Source organism: Nelumbo nucifera, chromosome 7 (assembly GCF_055504915.1).
Source record: "Nelumbo nucifera cultivar China Antique chromosome 7, China Antique-T2T, whole genome shotgun sequence".
Taxonomy (NCBI): domain Eukaryota; kingdom Viridiplantae; phylum Streptophyta; class Magnoliopsida; order Proteales; family Nelumbonaceae; genus Nelumbo; species Nelumbo nucifera.
In genome coordinates, this window is record NC_142655.1 from 31618848 (window position 1) to 31639082 (window position 20235).

General features: G+C 37.2%; 1 protein-coding gene and 1 long non-coding RNA gene across 6 annotated transcripts in view; both read right to left on the bottom strand.

Moving 5' to 3' along the window:
• Nucleotides 1–1108: 1108 nt before the first annotated feature.
• On the bottom strand, nt 1109–2736 carry LOC104598253 (uncharacterized). Its single transcript, XR_735327.3, has 2 exons — nt 1771–2736; nt 1109–1701 (listed from the first exon to the last, which is right to left on the bottom strand). It is a non-coding gene; the product is annotated as an uncharacterized LOC104598253 (long non-coding RNA).
• Nucleotides 2737–4512: 1776 nt separating this feature from the next.
• Nucleotides 4513–20235, bottom strand: part of LOC104598254 (NAD(P)-binding Rossmann-fold superfamily protein) — a 74228-nt gene continuing 58505 nt past the window's right edge. For all 5 annotated transcript variants that reach the window (XM_088891270.1, XM_088891269.1, XM_088891268.1 and 2 more), the window contains 2 exons: nt 9549–9614; nt 4513–4856 (listed from right to left, as the gene is read on the bottom strand). In XM_088891270.1, coding sequence (XP_088747396.1) covers nt 4770–4856; nt 9549–9614 — 153 coding nt within the window. In that variant the 3' untranslated portion in view covers nt 4513–4769. The remainder of the gene's footprint in view (nt 4857–9548; nt 9615–20235) is intronic.

Consider the following 20235-nt stretch of genomic DNA (forward strand, 5'->3'; position numbering starts at 1 on the left):
TCTCTAATACTGTCGTGTAGCCAGAGGAGACAGTTGTGATATAACCCCATTATTCTTTAGGTAGTCCTTGAATTTGTTAAAAAGATATTCACCTCCTTGATTTAATCGAAGGGATTTAATTTCTCCCTAACTGTTTATTAAGTTCATGTCAGAATTCTTTGAACTTTTAAAAAGACTCAAACTTATGTCTCATTAGGCACACGTACCCAATTTGTCTCATTTCAAAGTATAACATTTCGCCACTAGTCGATTTTTATAGTTTTCAATCTTTCCATCAGAGCATTTCTTCCTCTTGTAGGTCCATTTGCAACCAGTTGCTTTTACCCTAGGGGGTGGGTTTACTAGAGCTCACACTCTATTGGTATTCATTGAGTCCATCTCGACTTTTATGACATCTACCCATTTTAAGGATTTTATGTCTACATAGCTTCTCTATAAGTCAAGGGATCTTCCACATTATCTATGGCTTCCACCAAGTAGATTTCTTGATCATAACTGAAACATATATAAGGTTTAGGTACCCAAGTAGATCTTTTAGGTTAGGTATTGATATCTGGAATTTGTGAGTTATCTCCCACTACCCCTGAGCCCACTTCATGAAGAATGACTTCCTAATGATAATTGCTTAGGATGTAGTCCTCTTCTAAGAAGTGAGAATTTTGACTAACAAAGACCTTTTGTTCTCTTGGGCTATAGAAGAGATATTCAATTGAATCCTTAGGGTAGAGTGCAAATACGTAATGACTAATTTTGGGTTCCAATTTATCTACACTTGTCTTTTTGACGTGTGTTGGACAACCCCACACTTTAAATTGTCTGACACTTGATTTTTGCCACTCCAAAACTCATATGAAGTCTTAGGAACCGACTTGTTTCATCAAGTAGATTGCCTAATGCATGTCCCCAAAAGTATATGGGTAACTCTAAGTGGACAAGGAATAACTGAACCATATTAAGTTCGATTTATTCTCTGATACACTGTTTAATTGTGATGTACCAAGAGAAAACAATTGAAGGGTTTTGATTTGTCTCACCAACTTTTTCTCATCTAAATTCTTTGAATTTTTTAAAAGATTCAAAGTTATATCTCATTAAATACACATAACCATATCGAAAATAACCATCAATAAATGTTATAAAATATGAATATTGGTTATGCATACTAACATTTAGAGGACTACATACATCTGTACGCATAAGGTCATGTGTGTTTGTACTTCAAATCTAGAGGACCACTATTCTCATGTTCCTTTAATGGGGATGTGTTCTGAAGTTAGACTATTCTCATATTGTCCATAGGCAAGGAACTCTTGGGATTCCTTGAAGGAGTCAATTGCCTCCTTTCAAGATGTAACCAGTAGCTCATCCCGAGCCCTCGTCTCCTTAGCCCTCTAGTCTCTCTCCTTCTCTAGCTTGGCCAAAAGTTCTTCAATCCAAGCTTGACACTCCTCAAGCTAAGTTTGTCGTTCCTTGATCTAGGCATTTTACTCACTGATCCAGGTTCGCTACACATCGATCTGGGCCTGTTGCTTCGACACCTACATCAAGGCTATCTGATGCCCAATGACCACAGGTCGGGGTCTTCTCCGTAAGGGCTTTATTGACCTCGGCAATGTACCCCTCTTTGATTAGGGAAATGCCCTTGATCCGCTCCAGGTGACTACTGGCTCGTTGGAAGATCCCCTGGGCAATAGCATTGGCCTGAAATAAAATGTCAAGGTCAAACACCAGGGAAGAAGGAAAGGAAAAACATAGGATCTGAACCTTTACCTTCATTATATACTTGAAGATATGGGTGCCAAGGACTTTTAAGGGAAGTTCCTGAAATTCTTCCCAAGACGTGGGCAGAACAAAGCCCCAACTCAGCTCGCAGGTAATCGTGTGGTTATGGACATTGCCGTCGCGATGCACCGACCACTTGTGGTCTCAAATCGGCGTTTTCTCGGGGGGCACATACACGTTCCCCTCACCTCGAACTGTCAAGAACCTAGCTCCTTCTGACGTTATGGAAGATGGGTGAGCTTAGGGAACTTGGGTACCACGGGCTGCAGACATCGACACCTCTTCTATTTGAAGAACTCCCAAAGGGGGAGCCTGCTCGTAATGTGTCTTTTGCTCGGGGTGACACTTGACTGAGTGTAGGCTCTCGAAGACCCTAATGTTGATTAAGAGCCCGTGCACGTGACCAGCCAAGGCAGCCCCCACAACTATTACGAATGCATTCACGGAGAGCTGCCCAAGAATAATCCTAAGATAATTCAGGACATCGGTAATCATGTACGAGAGAGGGAACCTCAACCCTGCCTCATAGTCTTGCTTGTACACGCAGACCTTGTTCTCACTGTGGTGCCACAGGGCCTCGTTTGGTGTGGGGAGCCTAAACCGGTAAGCCTCAGAGATCCCATACAAAAGTTGGATCTTTTGTAGGTCGACAAGGGTTGAGTGAGTAGGAGTAAATGGGTCAGAGTCTAAATCGAGCTGGTTATAAGGCCGCTCGGAGACTATGGCAAGCTACCTCGATTCTTGGCGACCAGAGGAGGTCGAGTTGGGAAGCTCTTCCTACTCCATTTGGATGACCCTATCCACTTCTCTAAAGTAGGTTCACCCAGGACGAAGAGAAAAGAAGATAGAAGAGAGACCAAAGACCAAAGAGAAATTGATCTATGACTCGAGATGCTTAAAAGTGACAAGCTCTCTGGCCTCAGAAGTGAGACCCTTTAAAACGATTGGAATATGAAATGGACCTCCATTTGCCTCCCTATTTATAGGCAGCGATGGTAGGCCACCAACGGCCATGATTACCTACATCCAACTGTTGGGCTTTTCGAGAACTAAAATCATTTTAGCGTGTGGAGTCCACGCGTACGAACTATGCGACCTGTCAAATGGATTGAAACGATGCTTTGCATTCCTACAGATCGATGGATTTCAAAAAAATCTCACAATGAAACACCTGGAAAGAACCGCCTCTCAAGTACTTTCTTCACTCGAATAGATTTACCTTGGCCTCGGAAGTGGGGGGACAAGTGATGGGGGTAAAAGTGACATCCAATAGAATTTAGACACATGACAACTCTAAGAGCGACCATGCCTCTACCTATGAACTCCCAACAACCACCTCGGTCCCACAGAACCTCCCTTGGATACCTAAGGTCCACCTCACTCTAACACAGCTTGATGATGGTGAGTTAGGTTCATCTTAAGGGACCTGGTTACTGTTTTGACCAAACCATTGGCCTGCCAAGTGGTAACTCAGTGGGCCCCGAGCTTCCTCCATGCATCAATAACATGGCGTGTGAACACCTGTACGTGTCCCACTTCAGTTCTAAGTGTCTGCCCGAGCTCCAGGTGTCCTAATTGATTTTTAAGTGTCATGTCAAGCCTCTAGATGCCCAACATCTCTCTGACACGTATCCTTTTGACAAGAGCCCTCAAAGCCTATTTAAAAATTAGTTTTGTATTCATTAGATACTTTTGGCCTCATTAATTATTGGCTTTACTACCTGGGACAGTTCAGTCCTTACTGACTTGCTGGTCAGAGTCCTAAGCCCGGAATTTCACCCCGACTCCTCTGACCTCGTCTTCTTTTACAGGAACCCTCTAACCTCCAAACTGATCCTGAGACAGTCGACTTTTGATCTTCATCACAACCCATGGCAAGATGGGTGCTTAGACTCGAGCTAAAGTTGCCCAATGAAGTAATGACTCAACGAGGGCAAATAGAGTTTTAAACTTGAGGGATAGTTTAAGTAATTACTAGAGCCAAAATAAAATAAAGTAAATAAAAAATTTCAAACCATTGAATCTCAACATATTCGCACATGGAAAAGGATATATGAACACGTAACACTTACATGGAGATTTACAATTGTGACACAGCCCGCTCAATAGTGTAAGGCGTTAATCTAATCCATATTCTATTTCACAACGTGCAATTGTAATTAGGGTTGTAATCGATTAGATGTGGATTGGATTCAACAAAATCTAAATCCAATCCGATTATTGAAAACCTGCATTTGAATCTGATTCAAAATCCAATCAAATTTGAAAACCTCAAATTCGAATTTGAATCGTCAGACTTCTGCTTATAAAAGTTAATTGCTTTTCAACTTTATTATATAATAAATTACTGTAAATATAACATACTTAATTTATTAAATATATAAATTCATAAATAATATAAATATAATTAAATTAAAATCAATAAATATTATAATATAATCAAATCGAATGGAGTCAAATTCGAATCCAGATAATTGGATCGGATGTTGGGGTCCGGCCACGGGTTATCACTGGGTAGAGATGTGGGAAACTGGGAATAGCTGGTGGGTAGCAAGACCGAGCCCCTTCTAAGATTATTTGCATTACGAGAGAAATAACAAATATCTTCTTCCATCTCAACCAACCTCTTTTCAACCACATTTACAGTCTTTGAGGGTCCACCTTAGTGAAATTATTAATTGTGACACAAACTGACACATGGTCAAACCATCACGATCAACATTTCTGTAATTTCACTACTGAAGAAAACAATCAATCATTAACTTTATAAAGCAATCGGATCCTTGTTGAAAAGAAGAGGGGAATAAGAATTGATGGCAAATGTTGCAACACCATGGTAAGATGAGATTTTCATCCTTCTTGCTTTCAACACCCCCATCTTTCTTGCTTTATTTATATTCAGTCAACACCATTGTAAGTAAATATGCAGTGAAGTTTATCTCAAGGAAAAAGATACATACAAGATTTCAAGTTGTATGTCAAGGAATTCATGTTGCCTTCTTGGTGCCAAAGAGTAAGCTATATGAGTAAGTGTTTCCCTTTTTGGCAGCAGCTTCTACTCTGTTCTTGCCAACCTGAAAGACAATTAAATCGACATTAGGATCTTGGATATAATTCCGAAGAGTAGTTAATGCAAAATATAATGTGCACGGAAACATTAAGAACTTCCACAAATAATGGTCTATGGAGTGCCAACGAATGACAGAATGACTGAATTAAGAACTTTCACAATTAAGAACCCTACATGCACGATAAACCATTCTTGTACCCTAAGGCATGATGCACAACACAAGAGAGCACACAACTTGCTCAACCAAGGACGTTTTTCAAATGTTGACAGAACCAGTATATACATCTTTCATATCAGATTTTTTTGGGCCTGTTATTACAAGTTATCACTCTCCATATTTGTTTCTTCATTGGGTTGTTCTTACCTGTCCCTGGACCATCAGTGGGCCTTGGGCATAGTTAGATTTAGTTATCTTTTATTTATATTCAGTCAGCTTATTAAGGGCAGAAATGTAATTGTATTTTTAGTTACATGGTTAATATAAAAGTTACTGGGAAAATCTATGATAATGGCATAGTTGTCAAGGCATTGCTTAGGCGACTAGGTGCCCTTGGATGGAGTTTCCAAGACTGAAACTCCCAGCCATTAGATGTTGCTAGAGCATATCAGCTTCAGATGCTGGTGAATACACTAAAGCAGGAAAATATGCCTCTTGCATTGTATATCTTGAACTTGTAGTCATTCTGGCAAGAGATTGATCATCTAGATATGGTCTAGTGGAAATGTGAGGATGCCAAAACTCAGGCAATTAGTTGAGAAGAATCATATACTTAAGTTCCTTTCTGGACTTGGTGTACAACATTACTAGATGATCTATTTTGACATGTTGTGATGTCTCATTAACTAACTCAAGCATACTCTCTTGTGCATGGTTAACAGAATAGGAAGAAGCAAGGATTAAAGTATCAGTATCGAGTATCATATCGGACAGTTCGGATACAGATACGCTTTGGAAGCACATGGATACGACAAAAGATATGAAAATGCTTGCATATGCTAGGGAAATGCATACAGATCGTATAAATAAGTTAATATCACTAAATTTCAAGCTGAATTAACTAAGAATGAGGTATAAATACATGAGAAATGCACACTTTAATAGGTTCTATGAAGAGAAACATTACAATCAACAAAACCAAGACTCTGGAAGATGTACATATCATACAATAATTATCACTCTATTTCAGTTATTATAATTATAATTTTCAATTTTTATTATTTTTTGGAAAAAATACTATTTAGTATTTTTATATAAATAATCTCTATTTTTTAAATAATAAATATATTTTATTTTTAACATAAATTGTTTATTTAACATATAATTCTAAAATAAAACATATAAATAATTTAAGGTAGATAAAATAAATTATTTTTATACTTTTCAGTTTGTATTAAAATTTTGGGGAAAATTAACTCTTAAATTATTTATTTCAGTTTTATAATTATAATTTACAATTTTTATTAAATTTTTTGGGAAAATTTATTTATTTAGTATTTTTATATAAATAATAATTCCATCTTTTCAAATAATAAATATGTTTTCATTTTTAACATATAATTTATATGTAAAATAAAATATATAAATCATTTTATACAAATAAAATAAATTAATTTTATAATTTTCAGTTCTAATTAAAATCTTGGCAAAAATTAAATCTTAAATCAAGGTTTGAATATGTCATCAAATTAGGGTTCGATATGCCTTAATATCGGCAAGTATCAGGGCATTGTATCCATCGATACACTGTGATACACACCGATACAGTGGAGTATCGTGCTGATACGCATGACTGGCAGCATAGACATAGAGTTGTAGTGTATCCTGTGCCGGTGAGCATGGGTACAGATACAATACACCCCATATCTGGTGTATCCTATCGATACTTTAATCCTTGGGAAGATGGTGATGATGGTGCAGTCTAAGATTTTTCTGCATATACCGCTTCAATTAACCAGAAGGAGGTTTAATGTGATAATTACAAAAGCCTAAATATACATGGGATTTTTGCTTGAGGTTGAATAAACATTTGAAGAGTGCTCAATACAGAAACAACAGAAAGGGAAATGCTAATCTTGTTACCACATCTAAAGAGGATTCTAGTGCTACTCTTACTACTTTTTTTCCTTTACCATCTGATTTACCATTGTCATAGCTTGTTTCTGGTTGCTATGGAACCTAGGGAATAACCATAGAGATTCATGGTTTTTTATTTAAATCCCATCGCCCAAGCAACGCCCAGGTGCCCCCTTGTTGCCCAGCCTTGCCTTAGTGCCTTCATAACTATGGTCAATACATGCATTGACTTAGAGATACACGTGTCGTAGCAATGAAGAGAGTTCTTGCCTACTTTAGGGAGAAACCTGGGCGAGGTGTATTCTCTAGTCATGGACATATGAGGATAAAAGGTTTTATTGATTCAAACTGGACAGGATTGACGACAAGAATTCTATATCAGGTTATTGTATCCTTGCTTCTTGAAGGAGCAAGAAACAGATAGTTGTTGCCCATTCTAGTGTAGAGGTAGAATATTGAGCTATAGTCAATGGAGCATCAAACATGTGAGTTTAAGCCTTACTAGAGTTAGGGGTTACTTGTGGTACATACATGTACGATGTTATACTGTGATAACCATCTATTAATATAGCTCACAACTTAGTATAGCATGACAGAACTAAACACATTGAGGTTACTAAACATTTTATCAAAGAGGGGGTGGTTTCAGGAGAAGTTTGCCTTCCTTATGTAGACACTGACAAGAAATTGGTTGATGTCTTCACCAAAGGAGTTAATAGAGCTAAGCTTGATCACTGTATAGGCAAGCTGGGCATGATTGATCCCTACACTCAGCTTGGGGGGAGTGTTGACAGATCAAACTGATATATATAAAAGTTAGTGGGATCTCACATTGAGGCCCAAGGTTGGTTTGCTCATCACTTCATTCATTCCTTTATCTCCTCTATCTCTCTATAAAAACTGCTTGTTACTTCTTTCTCTTATTTTTCTTTGATTTATCCTTGATTACTTTTTTAATCATTACCTTTATAGAAATTGAAAAACCAAGAGAGTATGAGATGATGCTTGAAGTTTTCTAAACAATAATGAAGCATTAAATGAACTTTTAGCTTTGGTTGGTTAAAACACAGAGAAATGCCAATGAAACATCCTAGAGGAAATTTTGGACTCGCAATAATAAGAACAGATGCAACTTAAAACACATAAACAAAATCAGAAGCAGCATAAGAAAAGAAAACTAGAGGACCTATACCAATGAAGTTGACACGTGCATGACTGTATGTAAAAGTTGTATGATATGGTGACAAGAGTACTGTCCTGAAAAAATAGACAAAATATGCGATACCATAGTATAAATCTTTAGTTGTAGACAATGTTTTAAAACGCGGAGGCGTGACACGGGGCATCCCACTACCTAGAGGTGTGAGGTGTAGTTCAGAACGCAAGAGGCATAAGCCTCCCGATGAAGTGGAAGGGGGGATCTCATTTTTTCTTTATTTTTAATAAAAATCTTTTGTATTAAGAAGAATAAAAATGCATAACATTAGTTGAAAGGGGGGGGGGGGGGTCTTGTTGAAGCAGAGACGAGCGAGTGAAGCGAGCTCACCAAAGCAAAGCAAGACCCCCCCTAACTCGAAAAAAAAAAAAAAACATACAAACAAATTGGGCTGCATCGAAAAGGGGGCAAAGCCCCCCAGCCGAAGGGGCAGGGGGCAAACCACTTTCTTTCCCCTTATCTTTTCTTCCCTTCCCTTTCCTTTTCTCTTTTTTTTCTTCTCTTTCTTTTTCTTTCCCTTCTCTTTTTTTTTTTCCTTTCCTTCCCATCCCTTTTTTCTTTTTTCTTTTTTTTTTCTGTCTTTTTATATCAGATGTGCATGAGGCGTATGAGGTGTACGCCTCTAGCACGCCTCATGAAAAAAGCACAAGAGGTGTACGCCTCAGTGGTGTCAGCGCCTCTGGCTTACGCCTCAGGGCGTTTTGGGAGCGCTTCACCTAGAGGCACGCCTCCAGGCGTACGCCTCCCACGCCTTTTAAAACACTGGTTGTAGAAGCATAAAGATAGAATATTATCAAAAATAAATAAGCAGGCCTCCACTGGGATACACTTTTTGCACCTTGACTTCAGCTGATGGGCACACCTAAGTGCAAAAGGTCTGTACTATTGGCAATATCAAGATAAGGTGCAGTAGTTGCACCTTGCTGCACTTTAGCATCAAGAAGCACCTCATGCACTGTTCACAACACTTCCTTTCTATGTGGGTCATATAGGATTTAATCCAGATTGCTCAATGCAGTTCATATTTTTGTGAAGCTATAGCCCATACATGGAATCCTCAATAAACAAACTTAATCATCAACACCATTTCAAACCATTTATATTCATTTACATGTAGCAATCACAGCATGGAAACACTATCCAACTTATGGTCGTTGAATTATGGATAATATACAGAAAGTGGATAACCATTAAAGTAATACAAGCATATATTTGGGACACATGGAGAAAGAAGAAAGCAGCTCAAAGTCAGACATTTTAGTCCATTACTGCAAATGAATTCAAAATCCTATTTACATGGTCAAGTTTACTAGTTATATGATATCTTAGTGTCTCACAGGGTAGTAACAATTTTACATGTATGATATGGACACACATGTTGATGTTTATCTAGCAACAGGTAGTACCTTGTCCATGAGCCAGTAGCCAATTGTTGGCATGTACTGCACCAAGTACATAACAGCAAGCACAGGCTGTGAAGCAGAGAAAAAATGTAAGAGTTAAAGGTTAAATCAGGAAATTTGAAAAATATAATTCCTAAATTTAAGAAAAACGAAGATAAGAAAGTAATTAATTTTAACAAGCATAGTTTTTCTCCAATGTTGCTTTTCATTTTTATTCAGCTTTTTCTGAACACAAACTTCATTTAACAATGGAAAGGATAGCTTAGGGGTTGCTCAATATTTTGAATTGTTTACCTGACTTATGCAATGCTGATGTCATAATTGATGTACTTAAAATTTGTAAAAATGTAAGTTAAAAAATCCAACAGGACATTGAGCATGTAGGTGAGGCACCCATCACTTCGTTAGCTGAAATGAATGAAAAAATGAAAGAAAAATATTTTCACCCATTAGAAGAGGCAACTATTGGAGCAATGGATGAACTTAAAACAAGGGTCATTAACTATGACTGATTACCTTAACCGATTTGAGGACTTGTCTATGAAATGTGATAGAAGAATAGAACAATGGGTGACTCTCACTAAGTTCATTAATGGATTGAGTCCTTAACTAGAAAGGAAACTGAATCTGCATTCTCCTGACACCATAGAAGAGGCTTACCATTAGGCCTGTAATTAGATCAGATTCACCTAAATTAAAGTTCAACTCACAAGGAATTTAATGGCATCCAAATCCAATCAGATGTGCATCCAAGTTCGATTCTGATTGGATTTTTCGGATTTTGAATTCCATCCAACTCTGATGTACATATTTTAGGCCCAATATAAAATTATCTTGTTCAGAAGCCCAATTATGTACTAAATACACAAAAGGCTTTAAATTTTTTTATTCAAAACAACTCTTAAAAGTTCAATGAAAACAAACAAAGGTTTTAATATATTATATATAACATATATATATATATATATATATATATATATCTGAGTGGGATTTTTATCGGAACGGATAGGGGTAAACCCAAATCCGATCCGATTTTCAATCAAATTCTACTTGCCCCATCTGAATCTGATCCAAAATTGTATATGGCTCATCCGAATCCAAGATAATCAAATCGGATGTCGGATCGGGCTGTGGAGAGACCCAAAAGTTTTCTAATTCGAGATTTCAGACTATGAACAATGCAACTGACCATATGAGCCAAAATTCGAAATTTCGAATGTCAATTTTAGGTGAATCCAACCAGAATCTGAAATTGTATATGGCTGATTCAATCAAATGCATTGTTCATAATCCTAGATATTCTACTTGCCCTATCCAAAAGTTTTCTACCTTTCAACATGTCTTCCCAAGCTAAACAGACCCAACACCCAAATTCATGTCCAAGTCAACGTCTTTTTGAAGGACAAATAAGCCTACACAATCAAAACCAACGATGTCTAGTCATAGTAACAATCCTATTCAAAGAACCAACACTAACACTACTAGTTCACAACAAAAAAAGGTCTTACATTAAATATTTTAATTGCCATGGTAAAGGAGATGTTGCTTCACATTGTCCAAATTGAATTTTCACCACATGCACAAATGTAGAAGAATCATTTGAGGGTGAAAATGTCAATCAAATTGTTGAGTCTTTAAAGGAACCCTCTGAGTCTGAATTTGAAGATGACCAAGGTTGAGTTGACTACCACCTTAATGTTATGAGGTGCATTCTGTCCACTCCTTGAAACAGATGATTGGAGGCTCACTAGAATTTTTCAAACTTATTTTAAATGTGGGGATGTTGTGTGCAAAGTTGTCATTAATGCAGGCAGTTCCATGAATGTGGTGTTCAAATTTTCCATAGCAAGAATCAAACTCAAACCTGAACCACACCCACAACCATATAGAGTAGCTAGGGTAGACTACCCATAATTGATAGGTGTTTGGTTCCCATCCAGATTGGTGATTATTTAGATAAGATCTAGTGCAATGTTCTCCCTATGGATGTCGTTCATGTCTTATTGGGGAATCCATGGTTATATGATATGAATGTTACCCATTGTGAACAACCAAATGAATACATCACCAAGAACAATGGGGAATCTATCCTTGTGAAACCAGCTAAACCATCCAAGAAGGATATATCCAAAAAGAAAGTGTTCCCCATCGGCCCACCAAAAAGAAAACCTTTGCACATTCTAACTCAGAAAGAATTTGTTTATAACAATTCACTCAACCGATCAACTGGTAAAACACCTTTTCAGATTGTCTATGAGTTTACCCTTCATACACCTGTACACCTGTTGACATTGTTCCCTTACCTCCACATTCCCATACTTCTGCTTCTACTGATTCTTTTGCCCAACCTATCTGTGATTTGCATACTAGTATAAGACAAAAAATTGCTTTAAGTAATGAGAACTATAAACTTGTTGCAAATACACATCGCAAAATTAAAGAATTCAATGAAGGAGATTATGTCATGGTTCACATGCATCTTGAGCACTACCTAAAGAATTCCTTCAAAACATTATATACGCCCAAGCCAATGGCTCATTCTGCATCATCTGAAAGATAGGACCTAATGCATATGAACTTAACTTACCTTCAAACATGGCAATTAGTTCAACTTTCAATGTGGAGGTTTTATTTCCTTATCAAGGCACCTTCGAGCCTCTTACTCTATATGTAGGTGTGCCCACAACCAAAACTACTTCCCCTTCAGTACATGTACCCCTTTTGCTCGAGTTCAGTCTTCACATGTCAAGAAAATCGAGAGTATTCTTCAAGATGAGATTCTCACTTCCAAACTAGGTGGTTATCAGCATTATCTTGTCAAATGAAAAGGTCATCCCAAGACCAATGCTACTTGGATTTCAGAAGAGTAACTTCGTGACCTAGATCTAGATCTATTGGAGGAGTATCGTTCCCTTATCACATTAGGCACAAGCCGAGCCTTTTCACGAGCTACTCGAGCTTGGCTCGCTAAATACTCGAAATTGGTTCACAAGTAATTGAGTTCAAGTTGAGCTCGACTTGAGTTGGTTGGTTGGTTGAGTCGAGTTTGAGCTTCGCAATACCCAATCTCAAACCAAGCTCGCAATCATAATCAAGCTTATAATAAAATATTATTTAATATATATATATTTGTATTTATAATATAAATATATTAATTTTTTTACACTAATTTATTTATAATATAAATAAATAGATTTATAATTAAGTGTCATAATATTTTTTATTTATACTATTTATAATACTAATTTTCTATAATTTTTTAATATATATTCAAGTTTCCTAATATATTTTTATTTTAAAATTTTTTAATGTGTATAATATTAGTTTTGTTTATTATTTTTAATACTAATTTACTTATAATCAACTCAAGTTGAGTCGAGATCAAGTAGCTCGTAAGTATCGAGTCAAGTTTCGAGCTCTAAGTTTAGGACTTGTCAAAAACAAGCTCAAGAAAACTAATACTCTTCTCAACTCGACTACTCGATTAGACCCCTAGTTTAGGAGATGTTTTGCTTAATGTAGGATTTGGGTTCATTTGTAAACTTTCTTTTTTGTTGGGCTCATTTGTAATGTTTCATTTTAGTAAGGGATTACTTGTGACTTTCAATTTTAAGTTTCTTATAAAGCTTAACATTATGTATTAAAGTTATGTTATGTTTCAGAGGAATAAAAATTTTTGAATTCTTCTCTTCTCCAACCTGTCGCTACTATACCACTTCTCTTCTTCCTATTGTTTTGTTTCTTCCTCTTTCTTCTTCTAACAGGCGTTGCATCATATTGTATAGAGCAGAGTGTTGGGCACTTGAGAAATAGCATGTCCCAAAATGAGTGGAAAAAATGTAAATGCTTAGATGGATGAGTGGAAAAATTAAAATGACAAGGTTAGAAATAAGTCATATGAAGAAACCTACGAGTAGCTCCAATAGGTGATAAAATGAGAAAAAGTAGAATGAGATTGTTTGTTCACATGTATAGAAGACCATCTACAGCATCCATTAAAAGAAGTGATCTTTTACAAATTAAAGGGGTTAAGAGACCTTAGGGCCAAATTGAAAAGGACTTGGGTGGAAGTAGGAGTGTTCAAATTCGGTTGATAAACCGAAAACCGAACCAAACCAAACCGAATAAGCTAATTTGGTTCAGTTAATTCAGCTATCGGTTCGGTTTGGTTTTTATATAAAAAAATTGGTTTTCGGTTTTGGTTCGGTTTGACTGAAATTTTCAACTGAACCGAAAACCAAATTAATGTTGTTATTTAGTTAAGTATATTAAACATTAATGTTTTATTTAATACTTTATGCTAATTAATTATTATATTTCCCAATGAACAATTAATAATAGTTAATTAAAAGCTAGACTCATTATTAATTGTTTAGTAGTCATTAATTGTTCATTAATTATTTTTGAAAATGGCCAATTCTGCAATTCCCCATTGGCATAGGGCTTTGGGCCTATTTTAGCTTTTAGTTAATAATAGCTAATTAATTAAAACCATTGGGTTTTGGGGTCATTTTAACTTTTAATTAATAACAGTTAATAGTTAATTAATTAAAACGATTGGGTTTTGGGGCCATTTTAACTTTTCATTAATAACACTTATTAAATGCTTGTCATTTATGTGGAACTAAGGTCCAACCAAACCGAATTCGGTTAGGGTCGGTTTGGTTCTAAAATATAATTTGGTCCGGTTTGGTTAGAGGAAATGGTAAAACTAAATAGTCGGTTAGGTCCTCGGTTTGAACCGAGCCGAACCGACCGATTGTACACCCCTAGGTGGAAGTAGTAAGAAATAATTTAAGCACCCATAATTTAACAATGGATATGTGTAATATGCATAATCATATAATGTATACATGATAGTATTAATTATATACATATATTCAAAATATATAATTATATTCTGAATATAACATATACATTTTTTATTTTATTTCTAATTTTTTATACTAAAAATTAAGATTTGAGATCAATAAAGGCATTTTTTTGGCAAAATAGTGGAGCAAGGCACCTTTGCCCTCCTTGGAATGTGTAGACCACAAAAAGCTACCCAGAATCAAAAAACAATCGCCCCAATCGAACAACCAAACACAAAGTAATGGCCTGCAGAAGTTAGTATAGAAGTTAAAAAAAATGAATAAACTGGCCAGTTTTATGAAACCTAGACCAGTTCACTGGTTCCCTAGTTGGAATGGTCAGTTGCCGGTTATGACCAGTTTTTTCACCACTGGTTTTTAGAATCTGACCAAATCGGTCGGTGGACTGGTTCACAGATTTTTCAGTCAAACTGTCCAATCTGGCCCAATTCTCTGAACACTGATTCAGACACCTCTTTTTTTCTATCAATAACAGCAAATATTCAGACGCCAATTTTGTGGGTCAAATAGGTATCAAAAACTAAGCTATTCCATAGAGATACATAATTAGTTGGCTCTCCAACAGAGCCAACTATCCAGACACAGATACACAAATGGGAGGTAAACCAAACAGTGGCGGTAAACTTTCCAATAGAGCCAACTATCAGTAACGGCACAATTTATTAAGAAGGGGAGGTAAACTTTCTTAACTCCCCCATTTTAGAAAAACAAATGATACAAAATTAGAAATGAGCCCAAAAGAAAGATCCCCTATTCACCCCTTGCTCGGCTAACCCATGCATTTCACCTCAATGTCCCTAGTCAACCACTTAAATTTTTTCTTTTCATTGTTGTAGTTCCAGATACCAGAGTTATCTTCCTTTAGCCATCTCACCACCACCTCTGAGTCACCTTCAAAAACCACTTTTCTTAGGTTCAACTCCCTTGCTCTTTGTGCACCTTCTAGAGACGCAAGGATCTCAGCCCTAAGAGAGTCTCCTTCTCCAATAGGGCCTGAGAACATGGGCCATGGCTGTAATAAGCCCTTCTTCATTCCTGACCATTAAATCAGAGAGCCATGGGTTCCTTAAACTACTGCCATCAAAATTCAGTTTCATGAATCCAGGGGGTAGAGGTCCAAGAGGGAGAAGAAACCGTATTAACCTGGACAGAATTAGTTATCTCTAACCAATTTCTCAGCAAGTCATCCAAGGAGAAAACTGTGAATAGGTTTCAGCCAGTGATCCACCCTTAAGTGTATCAACTCCATTACATTCTCAATGGTTCTTTCCTTTTCTGAGAAGGTATGTGAGTTTCTTTCTTCCCAGATAGACCAGCAGACTGCAGTCCTAATACATCTCCACATAATTCCCCCTCTTTTTAAAAGCCAACTAAAGTAAGGAGAGAAGAGGCTTTACACATTCAAGGGAGGGGTCCAGCTGCACCCCAAAAGGGAGAAAACCCATTCTCAAATAGTTCTAGCAAACAGGCAAGAAATCAATAGGTGGCAACCAGTTTCCCCTTCAACTTTCCAAAGAATACACCTATGTGGAGAGGTTTACAAAGAAGTCGATCCTGCTGAAGAGGAATTATTTATCTATAGGTGGGAGAATAAACCTAATTAGAGCAACTCTAGCAAACCTACCAATCTACTTCCTGTCCACCTTTAGAATTCCAGCTGGAGCAGCAGGATAGTTAGAAAAATTATGAAGGATTTTCTCTGGGAGCTTGGGGATAAAAAGAGCGATCACCTAGTAAAGTGGGAACACGTCAGAAAAACAAAGGAAAATGGAGGTCTAGCATTGGGGAACTTAGTTCATAGAAATATTTCTCTGTTAGGAAAGTGGCTTTGGAGGTTTCCATTGGAAAGAGATGGATTGTGGCACAAGGTTATAAAAAGCATTCACAAACTAATGAACAATGGCTGGGGATGCAAAAGTAGCTCCCACATCATCCTCGAGCTCTCCATGGAAAGCAATACAAGAGGTATATCCATTCCTTTTAATCTCATTAGATTTGATATGGGTTGTGGTTCTAGGGTGCTATTTTGGGAAGATCTTTGGTTGGATAATATTCCTTTTTTATCTCTTTTCCCAAAGCTTTATTTAGTTTCTGACTACACGTTACAAGCTACATCAAATTTTGTCACTTTTTCTCACTCCGGACTGAGTTGGGATTTTGGTTTCAAAAGAGGTTTAAGGGATAATGAATGTGAGTCCCTTATTTGTTTGCTAGACAAACTTAAGTTAGCCTTCTTGGTTCAATCTTTGGAGGACACTAGAGTTTGGTCTACTTCATCTGATGGTACCTTTACTTGTACTTCGTTTTTTAATACTCTTGTTGGGGAAAGAATTTCCCGGTGAAAGAGATTTAGAGCAAGCCCATTCCACCAAAAATTCAAGCTCTATGCTGGGAGGTTTTTCTTAGGAAGGTGAACATTTGTGACATGCTTCAAAAGAGGAGGCTAAATAAATGCCTCTCCCCTCATATGTTCTTTCTTTGCTTTGCAGATGGTGAAACCCTATCCCACTTACTGATCCATTAGCCTTTTGTGCTCTTTATTTGGGAGTCTTTGTTCTCTCTTTGGTTGCAAGTGGAGTACTCCCATGGATGTAGTAAGCCTCCTCAACCCAAACTTTCTAAGGCAAACAACAAAAAGAGGAAGAATTATGTGGAAATCAGTTCAGGCACGGTAGTGTGAACTGCTTTAGAGGAAAGGAATGCAAGAATTTTCAACGAGAAGTACAGGTCAAATGAACAACTAGTGGAGGCCATAAAGATAAAAGTTGCACATTGGGTAAACATACTTGAGCTCTTTCAAAGTTTCTCAATTAAAGATATAATAAGAAAGTGGAATGAAGTGGCACATTCTTCTGAAAATAAAGAAAGGTGATGGAGTGGAAGCCCCCAACTCTCAACAAAATCAAGCTGAATTTTGATGGGAGCTCTATTGAAATCCCAGGATTGACACGCATTGGTGGTGTGTTTAGAGACTCCTCAAGCTAAGTATTGGCTATGTATTCAGCATGGTTTAAAATGTCCTTCATTTCCCTAATATTTCCACAACATGTTTCCATTTCCATGGGTAGCAATACAAATTTTACCAGAATCAACATATTCCCCAATGAACAGTACCAACACTATGTGGAGTACAAGAGATAGCTTTGATGACAAATTTCTATCTCCACTTCTATGGGTAGTAGTATGAAATTTTTACCAGAATCGACATATACCCTAGTGAACACTACCAGCACTATCCAGAGTACAAGAGACAGTTTTATAACATAAGTTGGTGACAATATTGTAATTATATGGAGTAACAATGCTATTGCATGCCTAACTTACATGACTACCACTTTGAGCTAGCTCAATATTTGTTTTAAACAAGAAACATGAAGTTAAATATTAGTCTTTGTTTGTGTAATAGATTATTTGATTGATCTATTATAACCATTTACATTTTCTATGAGTTCAAATTTTGCTTTAACTCATTCTATCATGAAACTTTGAATCTTAAGATTCATAGGACAACTTCAGAACATAATCTTTTTTTGATAATTGAACTTCAGACAACAATCTTTTATCTATAGCCTTAGTTTCTTAGCTTTGTTTAATGATTTGGATCCAGATAATAATTTAAAAAGGTGTGCCTATACTTCTTTTATCATTTTATAAAATATCATTCTATATTTTTGCATATTCTATGTAATCATTCATGGAGAGAGAGAGGCGAGAGAGAGAAAGAGAAGAGAAGAGAAGAGAAGATAGAAAAGAGGAGAAGAGGAAGATATGATTGAGAGACACGAACCAAAAAACTATTTTCGCTGCCGCCAATTTAGTTATTTATATTAACTTAATATAAAAGGAATGGAAGATTACAAGTATGCCCCTAGTGGCACTCCCTAGTAACAAACTAATAAAAAAGAACGAAACTAACTGGCTGACAGCATCTTAGGCTGACAACACACTAACAGCAATTGTAAAATAACAATTAAATAATCCTCACAACACTCCCCCTCAAGTTGGGCTGAATATGTCTATCACGCCCAGCTTGTCACATAACTCATTGTGCGCGAGTATGGAAGTCCTTTTGTGAGGACATCAGCGAATTGTTCCTTGGAGTTGACATAAGGGATGCAAATTTCTCTTTTTTCCAATTTTTCCCTTATGAAGTGTTTGTCCACCTCAATGTGCTTGGTCCTCTCATGTAGGACAGGGTTGCTAGCAATGTTTATGGCTGCCTTGTTGTCACAGTAAAGAGACATAGGATTATGACCAACAACTCCAAGCTCCCCTAGAAGATTCTTTAGCCAAAAGACTTCAGCCACCCCATGTGCCATAGCTCTATATTCAGCTTCAGCACTTGACCTTGCTACCACACTTTGTTTCTTGCTTTTCCAGGTCACTAGGTTTCCTCCCACAAATGTGCAATACCCACTTGTGGACTTTCTATCATCCACAGCACCTGCCCAATCAACATCTGAAAAGACTTCCACCTTTAGCTGATTATGTTTACTAAATAGTAGACCTGTTCCGGGATACATTTTTAAGTATCTAAGAACTCTCTCTACTGCTTCCATGTGTGGTTTCTTAGGAGAGTGCATGAATTGGCTTAGAACCCCAACTGAATAGGCAATGTCTGAACGGGTCATGGACAAGTAAATCAACTTTCCCACTAACCTTTGGAACTGTTTCACATCTTTCAGAGGTTCACCATCACATTCACCCAACTTGTGATCAACATCCATGGGAGTATCTGCTGGCCTTACACCTAATTTGCCAGTGTCTTGTATAGATCAAGGGTGTATTTCCTTTGAGAAATGAAGATACCTCTTTCTGAGTGGGCGACTTCAATTCCAAGGAAATACTTCAGGGGACCTAAATCTTTTACTTCAAATTTAGATGCAAGGAATTGTTTCAATTTTTGTATTTCTGAATTCCAATTTCTTGTAATGACGATATCATCCACATACACTATCAATACAACAACCTATTCCTGACATCTCTTCACAAAGAGTGTGTGATCAGACTGACATTGTTTGAAGCCTACCTGCTGAACTGCCATGTGAAACTTACTGAACCAAGCTCTGGGAGATTATTTTAAACCATAAAGAGACTTTCTAAGCTTGCACACCTTATTTTCACTTCCCTTGGCACAAAATCCAGGGGGTTGAACCATGTATACTTCCTCCTCTAGGTCACCATTTAAAAAAGCATTCTTTATGTCCAATTGATGCAATTCCCAATCAAGGTTAGGAGCTAATGATAGGAGGACCCTAATTGAGTTCATCTTACCTACTGGAGCAAAAGTCTCATCATAGTCAACCCCGTACACTTGAGTGTACCCTTTGGCTACTAATCTTGCTTTGTACCTTTCAACTGTCCCGTCTGCCTTGTGTTTAACTGTAAACACCCACTTACACCCCACTGGGTCTTTCCCCCTTAGAACATCCACCAATTCCCAAGTTTGATTTTTATTAAGGGCATTAATCTCCTCCTTCATAGCATCTGTCCATTCAGGGCATTTTAAGGCTTCTACAACATTTATGGGAATAGGAATGCAATCAACTGCAGATAGAAAGGCTCAGTATGAGGGGGAAATGTGATCATAGGAGACATACTGGGTAATGGGGTGTTTGGTAGTGCATGACCCGACTCCCTTTCTTTGAGCAATAGGAATGTCAAGGTCATCCATAGTGGGAGTAGGAGTATCAGTAGGTGCAATAGGGTTTGGACTTACCTCCTGGAGTCTAACAGTGTCGATTGCTCAATGTTTGGCTGCTCCACATCTCTATCACATTGCTGATCTCTACGGCGTGTACGTTCGAAGACACGAA